Source organism: Lepisosteus oculatus, chromosome 23, assembly GCF_040954835.1.
Source record: "Lepisosteus oculatus isolate fLepOcu1 chromosome 23, fLepOcu1.hap2, whole genome shotgun sequence".
Lineage (NCBI taxonomy): Eukaryota > Metazoa > Chordata > Actinopteri > Semionotiformes > Lepisosteidae > Lepisosteus > Lepisosteus oculatus.
The window spans coordinates 1,353,147-1,367,924 of NC_090718.1; the positions used below are offsets into that span (position 1 = coordinate 1,353,147).

Below are 14,778 nucleotides of genomic sequence, written 5' to 3' on the forward strand. Positions count from 1 at the left end.
GCTTTTCTGGACACTCCACTCAAAGCGCTTTACAGGTAATGGGGATCCCCTCCACCACCACCAGTGTGCAGCCCCACCTGGATGATGCGACGGCAGCCATAGTGCGCCACAACGCTCCCCACACACCAGCTCTCAGTGGGGAGGAGAGCAGAGTGATGGAGCCAGTTCACAGAGGGGGATTATTAGGAGGCCATGATTGGTGAGGGCCAATGGGGAATTTGGCCAGGACGCCGGGGTTACACCCCTTCTCTTTTTGAGAAACACCCTGGGATTTTTAATGACCACAGAGAGTCAGGACCTCGGTTTGATGTCTCATCTTAAGGACGGCGCCTGTTTACAGTACAGTGTCCCCGTCACTATACTGGGGCATTAGGACCCACATGGACCACAGGGTGAGCGCCCCCTGCTGGCCCCACTAACACCTCTTCCAGCAGCAACCTTAGTTTTTCCCAGGAGTCTCCATCCAGGTACTGACCAGGCTCACACCTGCTGAGCTCCAGTGGGGCTGCCAGTGGTGAGTTGCAGGGTGATATGGCTGCTGGCTGGCAGTAGATGTTGTGACTTTTTAGTGCCAATGAAAAAAAAAAATCAAAACTATAATTGGTCACTTACTACCCAGCTATTGTTGTGTCGTGTGCACTTTTTTTGTTTATTTTTGTATTATTCATTTTTCGCCCTGCTGGAATCGATGGCGTTATTCGATACGGTCCGGCAGTGTGGTTTGGCCATGTATCGGATCGATTAAGAGCAGCAGTGAGCAGGACGAGAGTGAGGCAGCTCTCCTCCTTGCAGACAGTTTGAGAGCAATCCCTGATTAAACGAGAGGGGAAAAAATGTATGAGATCCTTTTTAATTCGGAGTATCAGCTTCTTCCCTCTGCCAACGTGTTCCCAAACACAGATCAAATAGATTCCCCTGGAGGACAGTAAAAGTTTATCTTGCATAACAGACATCTACATGTTTATCAGAATAATCAGAAACCTACAGGCCTCCAGGACCTGGACTGGACAGCCCTGCTGCAGACACACACTGACCCCTCCAGGACCAGGACTAGACAGCCCTGCTGCAGACACACTGACCCCTCCAGGACCAGGACTGGACAGCCCTGCTGCAGACACACACTGACCCCTCCAGGACGAGGACTGGACAGCCCTGCTGCAGACACACACTGACCCCTCCAGGACTGGACAGCCCTGCTGCAGACACACACTGACCCCTCCAGGACCAGGACTGGACACCCCTGCTGCAGACACACACTGACCCCTCCAGGACCTGGACTGGACAGCCCTGCTGCAGACACACACTGACCCCTCCAGGACCTGGACTGGACAGCCCTGCTGCAGACACACACTGACCCCCTCCAGGACCAGGACTGGACAGCCCTGCTACAGTTGACACCAACATACACAGACATGACCTTTAACCCCTGGCAGGTTAACACATGCACTGACACGGCAGATTTAAGAAATCAAATATTTATTACTGGTACTAATTTTAGTGTCATTGTCGTCGTCGTCATCATCATCATCATGGTCAAGATTTCTGGTTTTAATCACTTTTAAAGCACGCGGTCAGCTTCCGCGGGGAGGGACACACAGGCTGGCGCGCGTGTGCGTGCCCGAGCGCAGCGCAGGAATGCTGGGAAACCCGACTGGAAGCTCCGTTTCCTTGTCTGGGAAAACAAGACTCTCCCCTCCCGCCAGCTGCCGCCAGGCGTGGAAACACAGGGAGTCACAGAGACGAAAGGGGCGCCCCCCCCTCTCCGGAGACGCGCCACCGCCGACACCGGACCAGGACAGCGGCACCGGCTCGGAGAACCGGGACTCCGGCTGGGACGAAGATCCCATTGCCACCTGCCAAGTTCCTCACCCAGGTCCCGCGGGAGGTCTGGGAGCTCGTCTACAGGGATCAACGGCCGCGCCCAGGGGCCCACCCACTTGTCCAGACGCCAGCGGCGCCCCCTGGAGGTCAAGAGCAGCACAACACCTCCTCTTCCTTCCTCTCCGCCCGCTCTCTCCCTACGAAGGGGCCCCAGGCGCCCCGACAGCGACCCTGGAGGGGGGTGGAGCCCAGGAGCCGCGGGAGGCTGTGGCCCCTCCCAACAGCTCCATACCCCCCAGCCCCAGTAACGAGGAGCTCGGGAGAGGGGCGGGGCCCAGGAGAGGGGCGGGGCCCAGGAGAGGGGCGGGGCCCGGGGCCACAGGGCTCTCTGGTCTCTCCCAGTATCTCTGGCTCCTCTCTCACCTGGAGCGTCTGCCTGTGTCAGAGTCTGTCTCTACCCCTCCTCCTCCTCCTCCTCCTCCTCTCTCCCCCTGCCCTCGCTCCTCCTCCTCCTCCTCCTCCTCTCTCCCCCTGCCCTCGCTCCTCCTCCTCCTCCTCCTCCTCTCTCCCCCTGCCCTCGCTCCTCCCTCCTCCTCCTCTCTCCCCCTGCCCTCGCTCATCCCTCCTTCTCCTCTCTCCCCCTGCCCTCGCTCATCCCTCCTTCTCCTCTCTCCCCCTGCCCTCGCTCCTCCTCCTCTCCCCCTGCCCTCGCTCATCCCTCCTCCTCCTCTCTCCCCCTGCCCTCGCTCCTCCTCCTCTCCCCCTGCCCTCGCTCCTCCTCCTCGCTCCTCCTCTCTCCCCCTGCTAGTGCTTGAACCTGTAGGAGATGGGCAGCAGCAGGTTGTTCTTCTTCAGCGCCTGCACCTTGCTGAGCGTCTGCTCGTCCAGCGCGGTGTAGCAGCGTCGCGCGTAGTCCAGCAGCTTCTCCTTGGAGGGGTCGAACTCGCCCACCTCAGCCACCTTCTCGGGCGCCACCAGCAGCAGCTCGGCGATGGGCGTGGTGGACGCCACCGTGTTGCGGTCCACACCGTGGATCTGGAAGGCCTTAGTCATGTTCTTCAGCCTCTGGTAGGTGACCAGGATCTTCTTGTAGCGGAAGAGCACGCCAGCCGCATCCTTCACTGCGGGACAGAGCGGGAGGGGTCAGTACAGGCACTGGACACTGCAGTCCGCTCTCCAGCGCTGACCCACTGGACACTGCAGTCCGCTCCCTCTCCCCACCCACACTGACCCCATCACTGGTCAGTACAGGCACTGGACACTCCAGTCTGCTCTCTAGCACTGACCCACTGGACAGCGGGACACTCCCTCTCCCCACCCACACTGACCCCATCACTGGTCAGTACAGGCACTGGACACTCCAGTCTGCTCTCCAGCGCTGACCCACTGGACACTGCAGTCCGCTCTCCAGCGCTGACCCACTGGACAGCGGGACACTCCCTCTCCCCATCACTGGTCAGTACAGGCACTGTCCAGTCCGCTCTCCAGCCCTGACCCAGTGGACAGCGGGACACTCCCTCTCCCCATCACTGGTCAGTACAGGCACTGTCCAGTCCGCTCTCCAGCCCTGACCCAGTGGACAGCGGGACACTCCCTCTCCCCATCACTGGTCAGTACAGGCACTGTCCAGTCCACTCTCCAGCCCTGACCCAGTGGACAGCGGGACACTCCCTCTCCCCATCACTGGTCAGTACAGGCACTGTCCAGTCCGCTCTCCAGCCCTGACCCACTGGACAGCGGGACACTCCCTCTCCCCATCACTGGTCAGTACAGGCACTGTCCAGTCCACTCTCCAGCCCTGACCCAGTGGACAGCGGGACACTCCCTCTCCCCATCACTGGTCAGTACAGGCACTGTCCAGTCCACTCTCCAGCCCTGACCCAGTGGACAGCGGGACACTCCCTCTCCCCATCACTGGTCAGTACAGGCACTGTCCAGTCCACTCTCCAGCCCTGACCCAGTGGACAGCGGGACACTCCCTCTCCCCATCACTGGTCAGTACAGGCACTGTCCAGTCCACTCTCCAGCCCTGACCCAGTGGACAGCGGGACACTCCCTCTCCCCATCACTGGTCAGTACAGGCACTGTCCAGTCCACTCTCCAGCCCTGACCCAGTGGACAGCGGGACACTCCCTCTCCCCATCACTGGTCAGTACAGGCACTGTCCAGTCCGCTCTCCAGCCCTGACCCAGGGACAGCGGGACACTCCCTCTCCCCATCACTGGTCAGTAAAGGCACTGTACGGTCCGCTCTCCAGCCCTGACCCAGTGGACAGCGGGACACACACCTCTCTGCCGCTCTCGGCCGCGGGAGATCCGGATGACACGCCGCCGCTTGACCCCCAGGTGACCCCGGGCCCCCGCGGTCCCCCGGGCGCCCCGCCGCGCGCCCCCGCACTCGGACAGGTCCTCCCCCGACATCACTTCCTCCTCCTCCAGGATGCCCTCCTCGTCCTCCAGCAGCTCCTCCTCCTCTCCCAGCATGCCCAGGGAGAGCGACTCTGCGCAGAGACGGGACAGGCGGCGTCACGCGGGTTCGAGGACAGGAGCTGGCGTCTCACCGGCTACTGCTCTGGTGCTTCACCCGGCCCCATACACACACACACACATCATCCCCCATACACACACCCACCCACACACACATCATCCCCCATACACACCCACACACACATCATCCCCCATACACACCCACACACACATCATCCCCCATACACACCCACACACACATCATCCCCCATACACACCCACACACACATCATCCCCCATACACACCCACACACACATCATCCCCCATACACCCACACACACACACATCATCCCCCATACACCCACACACACACACATCATCCCCCATACACACACATCATCCCCCATACACACCCACACACACACATCATCCCCCATACACACACATCATCCCCCATACACACCCACACACACATCATCCCCCATACACCCACACACCCACACACACATCATCCCCCATACACACACCCCCACACACACACATCATCCCCCATACACACACCCACACACACACACATCATCCCCCATACACACACATCATCCCCCATACACACACACACACACCTCCCCCATACACACACCTCCCCCACACACACACACACACCTCCCCCACACACCCACACACACACACACATCATCCCCCATACACCCACACACACCCACCTCCCCCATACACCCACACACACCCACCTCCCCCATACACACACCCACACACACCTCCCCCATACACCAACCCCCCACCTCCCCCCCACACACACACATCATCCCCCATACACACACACACACCCACCTCCCCCATACACACACCCACACACACCTCCCCCATACACCAACCCCCCACCTCCCCCACACACACACACATCATCCCCCATACACCCACACACACCCACCTCCCCCATACACCCACACACACCCACCTCCCCCATACACACACCCACACACACCTCCCCCATACACCAACCCCCCACCTCCCCCACACACACACACATCATCCCCCATACACACACACACACATCCCCCATACACACACACACCCCACATACACCCACCTCCCCCATACACCCACACCCACCTCCCCCATACACACACACACACACCCACCTCCCCCATACACACACACACACACCCACCTCCCCCATACACACACACACACACCCACCTCCCCCATACACACACACACACACCCACCTCCCCCATACACACACACACACACCCACCTCCCCCATACACACACACACACACCCACCTCCCCCATACACACACACACACACCCACCTCCCCCATACACACACACACACACCCACCTCCCCCATACACACACACACACACCCACCTCCCCCATACACACACACACACACCCACCTCCCCCATACACACACACACACACCCACCTCCCCCATACACACACACACACCCACCTCCCCCATACACACACACACACACCCACCTCCCCCATACACACACACACACACACCCACCTCCCCCATACACACACACACACACACCCACCTCCCCCATACACACACACACACACACCCACCTCCCCCATACACACACACACACACACCCACCTCCCCCATACACACACACACACACACCCACCTCCCCCATACACACACACACACACCCACCTCCCCCATACACACACACACACACACCCACCTCCCCCATACACACACACACACACCCACCTCCCCCATACACACACACACACCCACCTCCCCCATACACACACACACACACACCCACCTCCCCCATACACACACACACACACCCACCTCCCCCATACACACACACACACACCTCCCCCATACACATCCCCCATACACCCACCCACACACTCACCTCCCCCATACACACACACCCACACACACACGCACGCACTCCCCCACTCACCGGGGATGTCGGCCAGCTGGCTGTGGCTGTTGCCGCTGTGTGTCTGCGCGTGTGGCTGTGGGTGCGTGTACGCGGTGGCCAGGGCGCTGCCGAGCGGCTGGCCGCCCAGCCCGGGGGGCGGGGCCTTGGCGCCCGGGGGGGGCAGGGGGGCGGCTCTCCGCGAGAAAGCCTGGCGGGGCGGGCGGCAGTGCTGGTCTGGGGGGGACAGGGGGACAGTGGGGTTAACCAGCCGGACGGGGCGAGAGCCCAGAGTTCCAACAGCACACCCGCCTGCGGTCCAGACTCAAGCAGACACAGGCCGAGGGACGGGTTCGTACGGAGACGAGAGAGACACAGACAGACCTACCGTTATCTCTTCGTCTCTCCCAAGAGTACGTTCTGGAGTCACCATCTGAAGGCAGGAATAGACAGTTTATTCAAATACATCCATCAGTTGCCTGAATAAAACTGTGCTTTAACCCGTGTGTGAGGAGTGTCTCTAGGGTCTGTATTAGGGTCTGTATTAATCTCTGTGTGTGGGGAGTGTCTCTGGGGTCTGTATTAGGGTCTGTATTAATCTCTGTGTGTGGGGAGTGTCTCTGGGGTCTGTATTAGGGTCTGTATTAATCTCTGTGTGTGGGGAGTGTCTCTGGGGTCTGTATTAGGGTCTGTATTAATCTCTGTGTGTGGGGAGTGTCTCTGGGGTCTGTATTAGGGTCTGTATTAATCTCTGTGTGTGGGGAGTGTCTCTGGGGTCTGTATTAGGGTCTGTATTAATCTCTGTGTGTGAGGAGTGTCTCTAGGGTCTGTATTAATCTCTGTGTGTGGGGAGTGTCTCTGGGGTCTGTATTAGGGTCTGTATTAATCTCTGTGTGTGAGGAGTGTCTCTGGGGTCTGTATTAGGGTCTGTATTAATCTCTGTGTGTGGGGAGTGTCTCTAGGGTCTGTATTAGGGTCTGTATTAATCTCTGTGTGTGGGGAGTGTCTCTGGGGTCTGTATTAGGGTCTGTATTAATCTCTGTGTGTGGGGAGTGTCTCTGGGGTCTGTATTAGGGTCTGTATTAATCTCTGTGTGTGGGGAGTGTCTCTGGGGTCTGTATTAGGGTCTGTATTAATCTCTGTGTGTGAGGAGTGTCTCTAGGGTCTGTATTAATCTCTGTGTGTGGGGAGTGTCTCTGGGGTCTGTATTAGGGTCTGTATTAATCTCTGTGTGTGAGGAGTGTCTCTGGGGTCTGTATTAGGGTCTGTATTAATCTCTGTGTGTGGGGAGTGTCTCTAGGGTCTGTATTAGGGTCTGTATTAATCTCTGTGTGTGGGGAGTGTCTCTAGGGTCTGTATTAGGGTCCGTGTGTGAGGTGTGTCTCTGGGGTCTGTATTAGTCCTGTGACAGACGTGCGCCTCACCCTCCCGGCGTCGCTCCGTGCTGCTGTTCTCCTGGCTCTTGGTGGAGGAGATGAACCGGTCCAGCTGGCAGCGCAGGAAGTCCCTCTCCTCCTCCAGGTCCTCGATGCGCTTCTGCAGCCAGGAGTTCTTCTCCAGCGAGATCTGCAGCTGTGTGCGCAGGTTGGTGATCAGCAGGTAGGAGCTGGTGGGAGGCCCCGCGGGCTCTGAGAGACAGAGAGAGAGACAGACGGGCGTTTGAGACAGACGCTGGGTTGGAGACACCGAGACGAGACAGGAGAGAAGGCAGACCGGGCAGCGAGCCACGCGGGAGGAGACACAACAGCCCCTGGAGGAAGAGCGGTGCAGGACGTGTACATACTGGTCACATCCACCACTGCAATATTAATACTTATCCACACTGTGGACGGTATTGCTCAGATCTGTCCAATTAGCCTGCACCAAGGGGTTATGCTAGGATGCAATAAAGTGGACTTGATTTAGCAGCTGCAGCTACATAACAACAGACAGGACCCACAAACACACTACTTAACAACTAAACAGGACAAAGCAGATCGGATACATCTGCGACATCACAGGACAGGACTTGGGGCAGCACAAAGCAGTTCAACTTGTGCTGCACGTCAAAGGACGGGACAAATATCCAGAACAAACCATAACACTGTGAGCCCAAACTGGTTTCCTAGCCTACACTGTCCACAACACAGGACAGGGCGTCTGTCCTGCGGGGACGATCCAGCGCATGGCTGTCCTGTCCTTTATGGAGCGTGATAAAACTGAATCCGGACGAGACCGTGTCCAGCTGCCCTGATGAAGAATCTCCCACCACCACCCAGAGACTCGCCAGTCTCTTACCTTCGAAGTTCTGCTCATTCTGGTTGAAGTACACAGGCTGCTCAAAGTTATTTTCCTCAAAGGGAATGGAGATCTCGTACTCATCCTCATCCCTCTTCACTGATGGGGGGGGGAGAGAGAGATTAATTACACAATTAAGTAAACAGCACCCCCCCCCTTTACTGACCCCGCCCCCTTACAACACAGCCCCACCCCCTGTACTTCACCATGGCAACCGGCTCCACCCCCTGTACTTCACCATGGCAACCGGCTCCACCCCCACACCACACAGCCCCACCCCCTGGACGTCACCATGGCACCCGGCTCCACCCCCTGGACGTCACCATGGCAACCGGCTCCACCCCCACACCACACAGCCCCACCCCCTGGACGTCACCATGGCACCCGGCTCCACCCCCTGGACATCACCATGGCGACCGGCTCCACCCCCATACCTCACCATGGCAACCGGCTCCACCCCCATACCCCACAGCCCCACCCCCTACGGTCCCACCCCAACACAAACTGACCCACTTGACACGGCTGGACAGCAGTGGACAGGCCCCGCGGCGCACCGCTCTGTACGCACGTGTGCAGCGCTTGGACTCCCGACTGGACGGCACGACAGCAGCTGCCCGTGATGTCCCGGCCGACCCACCTGTTCGTTTCCTCGCGTTGCTCGTCTCATCGTTCATATTTCCGCCGTCCTCCGGAGTCAAACGCAAAAAAAAAACTGGAAAGAAAAAAAACTCTCTCTCTCTCCCCCCCCTTCCTGTCTCTCTCTCTCTCCCAGACGCCGGGCGCCGAGGGCGGTAATCAAGCTTAATCACCGCTCTGCCTCGCAGCCTTAACTACCGCCTGGCTGAGGCGAGAACCGGGCGGCCCAGAAACCGGGCTCAGTTCGGGGACACGCAATACAAGCCGCACACGGGACCCTGCTCCTACAGCCGCCGGCCCAAGGGCCACATGGTGCCGCTGACCCGGCTGCCCGGAAACCGCTCCCACGCCAGGCTCGGTCCCGAGTCCGGCCCGGTCCGGTCCAGTATAGCCCAGCCCGAGCGGAACAGATCCCCGAACTCCTGAACTCCGCTGTCCAACCCCCGTCCTCCTCCTCTCCGCACGCCCGGATCCGCCGGGCCGGACCGCACAGGACTGGACCGGACCGAGCCGGGCCAGAAACGCCGGGCCCAGCGACCCTAGCGCAGGAGAGGAGAGTGAATCATGCTGCCGCTGCTCGGATTGTGCTCTGTTGCAGAAAAACAGGAACGGCGCCCGTGTCCCGGGTCTGGTTACAGACACTACCGACGGATAACGCCGAGATCAGACCGGGGCTCGGTTCGGTTCGGCTCGGCTCGGCTCGCTCGGACCCGGGCGCCTGAGGGCCCCCTCCCCTCTGTCGCGCTCTACCCTTCCTCTCTGCGCGATTCCTCTCCCAGTTTCTCTCCTCCTCTCGCTCTCCCTCCGTCTCTCCCGTCTCCCCTGCGCCTCAACAATAACAATTAATGGCCGGAGCTGCGCTCTGCGCCTGCGCCGCCCCAGCGACCCACTTCCGGTCACGCGGAGGAGGACGGAGGGGGGGGGGGCGTTTCAACGTCAGGGAGCGTCGGCCAACTCCCCGCACCGCCCGCCACACGCAGAATCGGCCTCCGCCGCTAAGGGACCGTGTAAAAACTATCGCACCGCTCCCAGAGCGCAGTTTCCCAGCGCAGATTTGCCAGCGAACGACAGCAAACGCCTCAAGTTATTTAAATTAACCTAAATATATCGGGGACAGCCGCCAGGATCTCGGAGCCTCCCTACGGCCTTGACCGTCTCCTGTTTTTTTTTCAAAAGGAAGTAAAAAAAACAAAGGTTACAAAAGAGAAGAGACCACTCTCTCGCGTTTAATCTTGTCCAGTTTCCATTCTTGAGAGAAGCCAGGATATCAGCTTCAAAAACATGGCCGGGGCGGCCTGTTCCCCACCCCCACCACCCTCCATGTACAGTAGTGGCCCCCTTGTCCTCGGTTTCAGATGTTCGCGCTCGTGTCCCTGTATTTCACTGACGGACACGGCTCTTAGAGCAGATGAACTCGACGCTCCACAGCCGAAACGTCGTGTCTCTTTCCTTCTTCAGTTTCCAGCAGGGAATAACCCCTTTAACCGCCGTGGGCACCGTGCTGATCTCCGAGGACAGCGGTAACGACCAGACACAGCAGCCCGCTGCAGAGAACCCCGGGCTGGGAGACGCGCCGCCGAGCTGGCCTGTGCCGCCGGAGCAGCCGGGGATCCCGGACCGGGGACCGGGCTCCGCCGCGAATCTCCCCGGCTGACGGCCGATCAGCCCTGCGGGCAGGGCGCCGGTCCCCCGCGCTGTCCAGACGGACCCGTCCAGCAGACCCGTCCGCCGCCATTCCAGTGTGCGCCGGAGGGGGGCGCCGGGCAGGTGCGGGGTGTCAGGTAACTCACCTGGGAGTGGCGTCCCGGCCCCGCGGGGGGGCAGAGCCCGGAAGAGCCCGGGAGCTGCTGCGTGGGGGGAAGACACGCCGTTGTCGGTGAGTGGACGGAGGGACGGGCGGCCGGCCGGCAGCTGTGTCCAGCTGTGTCCAGCTGTGTCCGGTCCGAGCGCCAGAGCCTGACGTGTCTGATCTCCGGGAGCCCGAGAGGTTGCGTGCGTTATTACCGCTGGACACGCCGTTTTCAGGACAGCACAGCCCGGCGTTTCCGTCCTCAAGACTGTTCTCGTTAGGCAAAGCTGGGTATTACCGCGGTAAATACTGCTTAGCGCCAGCACAGTGTGGTATTTCTTCACCAGTGTTTTACTACGAGAGTAAACTCTTGTTAAAAAGTTGTACGAGGCATTGTGTGACCATAGGAAGCCTTTTTCAAGTATAGTGTGCCTGCGGACATCGGTTTTTTCGATAAATACGTGCGGTGGGCGCATTAACACGGTGTTCAGGCTCAGTGCGTGATCAGGTGAGCGGGGGCGGAGTCCGGCTGCCCCGGTGTTTACACACTGAGAGAGCAGGGAAATCAGGCGGCACTGCCAACACGGGCACAGAGCGAGAGACACGGGGAGGGAACATCATCATCTGGCTCTCCTGTGGACACACTGGTCAGAGGAGACTGGGCACCCACTCCAGTCTGATCTCCCGCGGACGCCGCTCAAAGTGTCCAGTCAGTCAGTCAGTGTCTCTGTGCTGTAGTGTCCAGTCAGTCAGTCAGTGTCGCTGTGCTGTAGTGTCCAGTCAGTCAGTCAGGGTCACTGTGCTGTAGTGTCCAGTCAGTCAGGGTCTCTGTGCTGTAGTGTCCAGTCAGTCAGTCAGGGTCTCTGTGCTGTAGTGTCCAGTCAGTCAGGGTCTCTGTGCTGTAGTGTCCAGTCAGTCAGTCAGGGTCTCTGTGCTGTAGTGTCCAGTCAGTCAGTCAGTGTCTCTGTGCTGTAGTGTCCAGTCAGTCAGTGTCTCTGTGCTGTAGTGTCCAGTCAGTCAGTCAGGGTCACTGTGCTGCAGTGTTCAGTCAGTCAGGGTCACTGTGCTGTAGTGTCCAGTCAGTCAGTCAGTGTCTCTGTGCTGTAGTGTCCAGTCAGTCAGGGTCTCTGTGCTGTAGTGTCCAGTCAGTCAGTCAGGGTCACTGTGCTGTAGTGTCCAGTCAGTCAGTCAGTGTCCCTGTGCTGTAGTGTCCAGTCAGTCAGTGTCTCTGTGCTGTAGTGTCCACTTGGTCAGTGTCTCTCTCTCTCAGACATGCGCTGTGAGGGTCTCTCTCGCTGCAAGCTGGCCCTGTTCTTCGCCATCCTGATGGACGTGCTGGGGGTCTCGGCGCTGCTGGTGGGGGTCTTCGCGCCCGTGGAGGTCAGGGGGCGCGACTTCGGGGACCTGCTGGTGTACTCGGGCGCCCTGCTGGTGGTCATCTCCATGGCCGGCTGGGTGCTCTGGTACAGTGGCAACCTGGAGGGGCTGGAGGGCGACGAGATCAAGACCCCCGGACACATAGGGGGCGCCGTGGACCGGCTGGCACGCAGACTGAGCCGGCGCATCAGGGGCAGTGTGGGCCACACCCACGGGGCAAAGGGGTACTGAGTGAGTGTCTGTATTCACCCCTCTCTCTCTCAGTGCAGTGTTCATGTACTGGAGTGTCCAGTCAGTGTGTCTGTATGAACCCCTCTCTCTCTCAGTGCAGTGTTCATGTACTGGAGTGTCCAGTCAGGGTGTCTGTATTAACCCCTCTCTCTCTCTCAGTGCAGTGTTCATGTACTGGAGTGTCCAGTCAGTGTGTCTGTATGAACCCCTCTCTCTCAGTGCAGTGTTCATGTACTGGAGTGTCCAGTCAGTGTGTCTGTATTAACCCCTCTCTCTCTCAGTGCAGTGTTAATGTACTGGAGTGTCCAGTCAGTGTGTCTGTATTCACCCCTCTCTCTCTCAGTGCAGTGTTCATGTACTGGAGTGTCCAGTCAGTGTGTCTGTATGAACCCCTCTCTCTCAGTGCAGTGTTCATGTACTGGAGTGTCCAGTCAGTGTGTCTGTATGAACCCCTCTCTCTCTCAGCGCAGTGGTCATGTACTGGAGTGTCCAGTCAGTGTGTCTGTATGAACCCCTCTCTCTCTCAGCGCAGTGGTCATGTACTGGAGTGTCCAGTCAGTGTGTCTGTATGAACCCCTCTCTCTCTCAGTGCAGTGTTCATGTACTGGAGTGTCCAGTCAGTGTGTCTGTATTAACCCCTCTCTCTCTCAGTGCAGTGTTCATGTACTGGAGTGTCCAGTCAGTGTGTCTGTATTAACCCCTCTCTCTCTCAGTGCAGTGTTCATGTACTGGAGTGTCCAGTCAGTGTGTGTGTATGAACCCCTCTCTCTCTCAGTGCAGTGTTAATGTACTGGAGTGTCCAGTCAGTGTGTCTGTATGAACCCCTCTCTCTCTCAGTGCAGTGGTCATGTACTGGAGTGTCCAGTCAGTGTGTCTGTATGAACCCCTCTCTCTCTCAGTGTAGTGTTCATGTACTGGAGTGTCCAGTCAGTGTGTCTGTATGAACCCCTCTCTCTCTCTCAGTGCAGTGTTCATGTACTGGAGTGTCCAGTCAGTGTGTCTGTATGAACCCCTCTCTCTCTCAGTGCAGTGTTCATGTACTGGAGTGTCCAGTCAGTGTGTCTGTATTAACCCCTCTCTCTCTCAGTGCAGTGTTCATGTACTGGAGTGTCCAGTCAGTGTGTCTGTATTAACCCCTCTCTCTCTCAGTGCAGTGTTCATGTACTGGAGTGTCCAGTCAGTGTGTCTGTATTAACCCCTCTCTCTCTCAGTGCAGTGTTCATGTACTGGAGTGTCCAGTCAGGGTGTCTGTATGAACCCCTCCCTCTCTCAGTGCAGTGTTCATGTACTGGAGTGTCCAGTCAGTGTGTCTGTATTAACCCCTCTCTCTCTCTCAGTGCAGTGTTCATGTACTGGAGTGTCCAGTCAGTGTGTCTGTATGAACCCCTCTCTCTCTCAGTGCAGTGTTCATGTACTGGAGTGTCCAGTCAGTGTGTCTGTATGAACCCCTCTCTCTCTCTCAGTGCAGTGTTAATGTACTGGAGTGTCCAGTCAGTGTATCTGTATGAACCCCTCTCTCTCAGTGCAGTGTTCATGTACTGGAGTGTCCAGTCAGTGTGTCTGTATGAACCCCTCTCTCTCTTTGCTACAGATTCACGAGAGACCGAGACTGTCGCATGCTGTATGTCCCGCGAGTGTGTTTTGGGACGTACGCGGGACGCTGTTACACACTGAAAAGTTACAACCGAGAGGTCATCCTGCCCGTCCAGCCTGTTGCGTAACGAGAAGCTCAGTAATCAGAGTTCCTGGTGCAGCTGGTTCTTGAAATTAGTCAGGGTTTTTGGCTTCAACAACACAGCAGGACAGCTTGTTCCCTACCCCTACCGCCCTCTGTGTACGGTAGTGTCTCCTGCCCTGACTGTAGGATCTCATCCAGCTGCCTGTCGAGCAGCCAGAGTATCGGCTTCTACAACACAACTGGGCAGCTTCGTCCCTACTCCCACCACCCTTTGTGTACCCTTTAAATGCTTTTGCTTTTATTTTATTCAGCTTCAAGTTTCAAGCTGCCAGACTGCCAATATAGCGCACTGTCAGCTTTTAATGCGCTGTGAATGAGGTTTCCCTGCCTTTGAATGTGTATTTTGTGCTTCATGTAAACTTTTGCTAATCAATTGTGTAATAAATAACAGTTACCACCTCCCCAGTGAAATGGTTTCTGCATTTGTTCCACACTCCCACCACCTTTTGTGTAAAGTGCGTCCTGTTCTTGTCTTATCTGATTCTGCACTAGAGGCCCACTGTAATGAGCACTGTGCACACACACACACA

At 57.9% G+C, this 14,778-nt stretch overlaps 2 protein-coding genes across 6 annotated transcripts; one reads left to right on the forward strand and one right to left on the reverse strand.

Moving 5' to 3' along the window:
- Window positions 1-1,459: 1,459 nt before the first annotated feature.
- On the reverse strand, window positions 1,460-10,247 carry ccdc106a (coiled-coil domain containing 106a). Of its 2 annotated transcripts, XM_069182606.1 has the most exons (7): window positions 9,115-10,247; window positions 8,478-8,576; window positions 7,625-7,828; window positions 6,589-6,633; window positions 6,243-6,437; window positions 4,109-4,321; window positions 1,460-2,942 (listed from the first exon to the last, which is right to left on the reverse strand). In XM_069182606.1, exons 1-7 carry the CDS (start codon window positions 9,149-9,151, stop codon window positions 2,626-2,628), a joined length of 1,110 nt encoding a protein of 369 aa, XP_069038707.1. In that variant the 5' UTR covers window positions 9,152-10,247; the 3' UTR covers window positions 1,460-2,625. The 2 variants fall into 2 exon arrangements, with proteins under 2 accessions (XP_069038707.1, XP_069038708.1); XM_069182607.1 differs by lacking the exon at window positions 8,478-8,576.
- A 648-nt stretch (window positions 10,248-10,895) lies between these two features.
- On the forward strand, window positions 10,896-14,653 carry tmem238a (transmembrane protein 238a). 4 transcript variants are annotated; one of them, XM_069182608.1, is made up of 3 exons: window positions 10,896-10,989; window positions 12,173-12,510; window positions 14,102-14,653. In XM_069182608.1, exon 2 carries the CDS (start codon window positions 12,175-12,177, stop codon window positions 12,508-12,510), a length of 336 nt encoding a protein of 111 aa, XP_069038709.1. In that variant the 5' UTR covers window positions 10,896-10,989; window positions 12,173-12,174; the 3' UTR covers window positions 14,102-14,653. The 4 variants fall into 4 exon arrangements, with proteins under 4 accessions (XP_069038709.1, XP_069038711.1, XP_069038710.1 ...); XM_069182610.1 differs by having other exon boundaries at window positions 10,915-10,989; window positions 12,157-12,510; XM_069182609.1 differs by lacking the exon at window positions 10,896-10,989 and adding an exon at window positions 10,999-11,204.
- The last annotated feature ends 125 nt before the right edge of the window (window positions 14,654-14,778 follow it).